Below are 6,000 nucleotides of genomic sequence, written 5' to 3' on the forward strand. Positions count from 1 at the left end.
ATTGTTGGCATAAAACGGAGTGAAGCCATAGTTTGGGTTGACGTGCCAGGTCCATAGAGCTATATGGCCAGGTCCCATGTACTATTACTGTGGCATCAGAACTCTCGTCATACAGGTCGTAGTATCCAAACGCGACGTACACGTCGTCAACATAGCTTTGAGAAAGACAAGGTAAAACATTAATAATTACACAGGTGAAAGGGTGCCGCTCTCCAGATTCGGCTCAGGCTAACTTGACCAGCGATTGCTTTGGTTGTGTGCATGCTTTGCATACATACTCATGGCTTCAAAAGAGAGAACGGAACCTGAAGCGGAGTTCAAAGCCGAAGCCGTGTATTCAAAAAGCGCCATAGTATTAACGAGAGTGAAATGAGATGCTACAGGAAGATTCTTTGCATTTCCTACAAAAAAAAGAGAGAACGGAACCTGAAGCGGAGTTCAAAGCCGAAGCCGTGTATTCAAAAAGCGCCATAGTATTAACGAGAGTGAAATGAGATGCTACAGGAAGATTCTTTGCATTTCCTACAAAAAAAAGAGAGAACGGAACCTGAAGCGGAGTTCAAAGCCGAAGCCGTGTATTCAAAAAGCGCCATAGTATTAACGAGAGTGAAATGAGATGCTACAGGAAGATTCTTTGCATTTCCTACAAAAACCATATCACCAACGAGGAGGTACGGACCAGAATCATCAGGCAAGTCATTGAACCCTACGAAGACCTCCTGACCACTGTGAAAAAGCGTAAACTAAAGTGGTATGGGCACATTTCACGATCATCGGGACTTGCTAAGACTATCCTGCAAGGGGCACTGTGCCCGGAGGAAGAAAGAGAGGCAGGCAGAGAAAAAGGTGGGAGGACAACATGATCGAGTGGACGGGTCTGACGCTGAATGACTCACTGAGAAAGTCTGAAGATCGAAAATGATGGAGGAAACTAACTGACATCTTCAAGGGGTGTCCCCACGGTCAATAGACTACGGGATAGGTAGATTTACAATGGTAAGTCTGCTGCCACCTAGCGTCCAATTGAAACTTACCCGGCACATAAAGCGGAAGTGACGACCCAATCTTTGTGAATTAGAGCCCCGCCACAGAACTGCTCCAATGGAGAGTCGCTGCGTAAAATAGCTGCCATATATGGGCGACTACCTAAGGGTGCAAGCTGGCCTCCTGACACACGCTTCTCTGGCTGCCAGGCTGTAAAATAAAACACTCTTTAAAAAGGGTATAAATATGTACTTTTTCCTAAAAAAAAACACGAAGACAACATATTTACATAAAACTCACACAGTTTGAAGATTATGATAGTAGAAAGCTTCCCTTTAAATTGTACTGAGGTACTGTAGTTTTTGAGAAATGAATAAAAGTAATAATTTTCGTCTCAGTTTTAGCATGTAAAAACGTATTAACCAGTTATGCTATGGTTTTGGTATAATATCATAACTGGTTAAGGGGATTTTACATGCTAAAATAGTTTTGGTCTCATGAGACCAAAACTATTTTGTGACTTGTTTTACTCATATCTCAAAAACTACACAACCTTAGTTAGTAATAATATTTGAAAGGAAGCTTTCCGCTATCATTATCTTCGAACCCTGTAAGTTTTATGTAAATCTGTGGACATTTTGAAAAAGTATCCGAATCCTTTAATAATATTAATCAGGAAATTTAATGTAGGCCTGCCATTGCGGGTGCGGCCACCATTTCAACCGCAATGAATTTAGGCTATATATACCTACTTACCAAAGTACTTTCAGTAAAGTCTAGGCCTATGGTGAAGCAAAAACTTTTGTTCCCGTACCTACAATGATAACTGAATTCGAGACCTAGTCTAGATATCATTTATCTAAATGTTTATTAATCTATCTATCTTTTCCAAAAGTGCCTATCGGTACGTATAAAGCACGGCATCGGATGATTATTTTCAACCAATAACGGTCGGGCCAGCTGTTTACTTGACAAGGCGCAATGTGGAGCCATGGACTCGGAAAAAAACGATAAAACGGAGGGAATATTTCTTGTTGTGACACCACATTTTTGCAGATTGTCCTTCACGCATCACCTGAAAGCTAGTCTTCTTTCCAGCCACCATGAGACTTGCCGTTTTCCTCGCCTGTGTCGCCTTGGCCTTTGGTAAGTATAGCCTAACTCATTGCGGTTGAAATGGTGGCCGCTCTCGTCATTTTGAAGCCTTCGTGGCCTGGAGAAAGCAGCGAATGCCTTTCCATGCTTTTCTGGCTGTGAGAGCAGCGAAAGCCTTGACAAAGGGCTATCATCGATGTGGCCAACGTTTGATTCCCGGCCAAAGGCCCAGCGGCGTCTTTATGTCATTAGTTTTTGAGTATTTTATACCGCGATACGATCTTCGACCAAGCCATTAATTCCTTACGCAATGTCGCGTAAATTTAGGTCGAACATGGTGTCACCAACATAATAATTCTTGGACTTTCTGTATATTTATTTTATGGATATTCTATCCTAAAATGAAACAGTGCCTTTCGGCTACACACTCGTAAACTCCAACCGAAACGAATACCTGTAAGCCTATCTGTAGTTTATAAATGAGACTTTTGCTAAGCCTAGGCTTAGACCTCATTTAGCTTATAGGCCTCGTGGGCTAGCCTACAGTGGGGCTACGTTTGTTAGGAAGGCGCCCCTAACCCCCTGTTTGCCCACAGTTGCCCATGTTGATAAATTGGATTGCTCGATCGGACATCGGTCAAACACTAAACTCGACATTGCAGTGGCAGGAGATTCTGGTGTGTCCCCCCCCCTAAAGGTTCGGTCTTTCTCCATTTATGCGAAACTTTGGGTGCGTTCGTTTAGCTTCCCTGGGTCGACCTCGGTGTGTGGTTGTTTTTTTTTCCAGGACGAACGTGGGTAATTATCTGCACACGTTCATCCTGGAAAAAAAGTACGCCACACAGCGGGGTCGACCCGGGGAAGCTAAACGAACGCACCCTGTGTACAAACTTATCCTGATAGCGCCCTCTTTTGGATCATCCTCCTCAAGCCCATGGGGTACCAGTCTCCGGCGGACACCTACAATGGTAGGCCTATACAATAAATGTCCTGATTCATATTGAAGAGTTTTTTTGCTTTTTTTACAGCCTGGCAGCCAGAGAAGCGTGTGTCAGGAGGCCAGCTTGCACCCGTGGGTAGTCGCCCGTATATGGCTGCTATTTTACGCGACAATGTTCAAGTGTCGACACACTGTGGCGGGGCTCTAATTCACAAAGATTGGGTCGTCACCTCCGCTGAATGTGCCAAGTAAGTTTCAATTGGGAGCATTTAGGACGCTAGGTGGCAGCAGACTTACCAGGCAAATCCATTGCTCTCGGTAAACTGTTTACAAACTCGACCCCCACTTTTTCGAACCCACGGCTTCGGCTTTGGATTCGGCTTCAGAGTCCATTGTCTCGTTTCGTTTGCAGCACTGAGCGCGTACGCAAAGCAATCGCGGGACCAAGTTAGCCTGAGCCGAATCTGGCGAGCGGCACCCTTCCGTGTGTATAAAGTCTAATAATGTTTTGCCTTATCTTTTTTTAAAGCGAGGGTGACGACGTGTACGTCGCGTTTGGATACTACGACCTGTACGACGAGAGTTCTGATGCAACTGAAATAGTACATGGGACCTGGCACGTAAACCCGAATTACGGCTTCACTCCGTTTTATGCCAACAATATCGCCCTGATCAAATTGGATACATCGGTGACTCTTTCGGATAGGATACACACCATTAATATGCCTAAAAAGGACAGTGAACCAGCGATTGGAACATCCATGCTCGTCAGTGGGTGGGGAGTAACTGTGGGTAAGTTGATGTATTCAAAAAATAAAAATAATTTATTTTGTCAAGGCGTTTTCGGTAACTTTTGTCTGAAATAACCAATCCTTTATACTTTGTTACACAGTTGACGGGGGCTTGTCACATGAGTTGTCACAGACGGTAGTTACAACGAGCGACCTGAAAAGTGTTTGCCGCGCCCATTATGACAAAATCCAGATGGATGATTCCATTATTTGCAGTGATTCTACAAACAACTTTTGTCAGGTGAGATGACTCTTTTGGCTCTTAGTTTGTATTTTGGGCCCCCCTGTGGTCTGACCTGTTTCTGGATGGGTCATGGATGATCCGGAATTTGTTTCAACCTTATCTATAAATGGGTCAAACTAACATAAAACCCGAGTTAAGGCCATATTGTCTCAGCACCAGTATTCTTACTTACTTGGCGTATTTCATGAACATTTTGACCCATTGGCTATCGAAGGTCACAATAAGTAAACAATACTCAAAACTTCAAAGCGGTTCAGGGTAAAGATTTGAACCACTACCTGGGCAAAAAGATCACATTCAACAACGAAACAGGAGAGAAAATAAAGAGAAGAATCCAGTTAGGATGGGTGAAGTTTGGCACACTGAGCTACATCTTTAGAGACCACACCCTTCCTATAGCCCTGAAAAGACAGGTATTCAATCAGTGCATCATACCTGTCCTATCGTGCGGTGCTTAGACATAGACGACCACCAGACAACTAGAGGAAAAAACTAAGGGCGACAGAGAGGGCTATGGAAGGGATTATGATAGGAGTAACAAAGAAGTGTCGTGGCGAGCGGTTAAGAGCACCGAATTCAAACTCTGGTGTTTCTGATCAGCAGAGTGTGGGTGGTGTTTCTGATCAGCAGTGTGGGTTCGAATCCCCAGCCGTGACACTTGTGTCCTTAAGCAAGACACTTCACCATTGCTTCGTCCTTCGGATGGGACGTTAAGCCGTTGGTCCCATGTGTTATGTAACGCATGTAAAATAACCCAGTGCACTTATTGAAAAGAGAAGTGTAAAATAACCCAGTGCACTTATTGAAAAGAGAAGGGGTTCGCCCCGGTGTTCCTGGTCCGATCGGCAGCAAATTGCGCCACAGCACCTTGTAAATCATTACATGGTGCTATCAGAATTAGGTCTCATAATTCAAAACGTAGTCCCACATCTTGCAGGAAATACTGTATGTTACAGCTCCAGGAGCGCCACTGAGTGACGGACACGTGCGCTATATAAGAAGCCACAATTATTATTATTATTACTAGAAGGAATCGGGTGTGGAATGAGGACCTAAGAAATAAATCAGGAGTGCGGGATATTATCAAGACGATCAAATCAAAGAAGTGGAGATCGGCAGGCCACCTAGCAAGGAGGCATGACAACAGGAGGGCATGCAAAACAACCAACTGGACTCCAAGAAACTGGACAAGAAAAAGAGGTCGACAAATTACAGAAGATGGAGAGATGACAAAGTACACATAGGGGCATTGCTTGGCAACAGCGCAGGATAGAGTGGAAATGAGAGTTGGTGAAGAGGCTTTCAGCAATGTTGAACAACAATGAAATAAGAAAAAACACCATTGTTGCCCAAATTCGAGAATTAATACTGCATCCCAGTTTGTGGAGTCAACTTCTTCAATTATTGTACACTCAAATTAATAGACAAGAGTTCAGCTGAAGCCTTTTATTTTGCATCTGAAAGCACGCAGAGTAGTGCAACTACTGTCACTATTCTCTTAACTTCGATGACCAATTGAGCCCAAATTTTTAAAGGAGTTATTTTATGCAAATGTTGGGATACACCAAGTGGAGTCCAGTGCCTTTAATGTAATATTAAAACAATTTAGGGACACCGCCAATATAGGGCTAGATAGCTCAGTTGGTAGAGCGCCGGCACGTTAATCCGGAGGTCGTTGGTTCGAATCCCACTCTAGTCAATTCTTTGTTCAACCCTAAAAAATCATTAAAACAATTTGTGTTTTTATTTATCACAAGGGTGACGACGGTGCACCTGCGGTGACCAATTACGACGAAAGCAGCTCTGACGGCACCGAGGTTCTAACAGCCTTAGTGGCTAAAGGTTATAGCTGCAAAGCCGACCACAAACCGTCGCTCTACACCCGCGTTAGTGCGCACTGCGACTGGATCGACACCGAGACAGGCCACGATGTCCAATGTAATTAA

The 6,000-nt window shown here is 44.0% G+C and overlaps 1 protein-coding gene across 1 annotated transcript; it reads left to right on the forward strand.

The window, feature by feature from the left end:
* The first annotated feature begins 611 nt into the window (after positions 1-611).
* LOC117302598 (trypsin-like) lies at positions 612-6,000 on the forward strand. The gene is made up of 6 exons (XM_033786575.1): positions 612-846; positions 1,880-1,888; positions 3,108-3,267; positions 3,549-3,811; positions 3,912-4,051; positions 5,812-6,000. The coding sequence occupies exons 1-6, from the start codon at positions 612-614 to the stop codon at positions 5,998-6,000; spliced, it is 996 nt and encodes a 331-aa protein (XP_033642466.1).

The sequence above is a fragment of the Asterias rubens genome, chromosome 18 (assembly GCF_902459465.1).
Source record: "Asterias rubens chromosome 18, eAstRub1.3, whole genome shotgun sequence".
NCBI lineage: Eukaryota > Metazoa > Echinodermata > Asteroidea > Forcipulatida > Asteriidae > Asterias > Asterias rubens.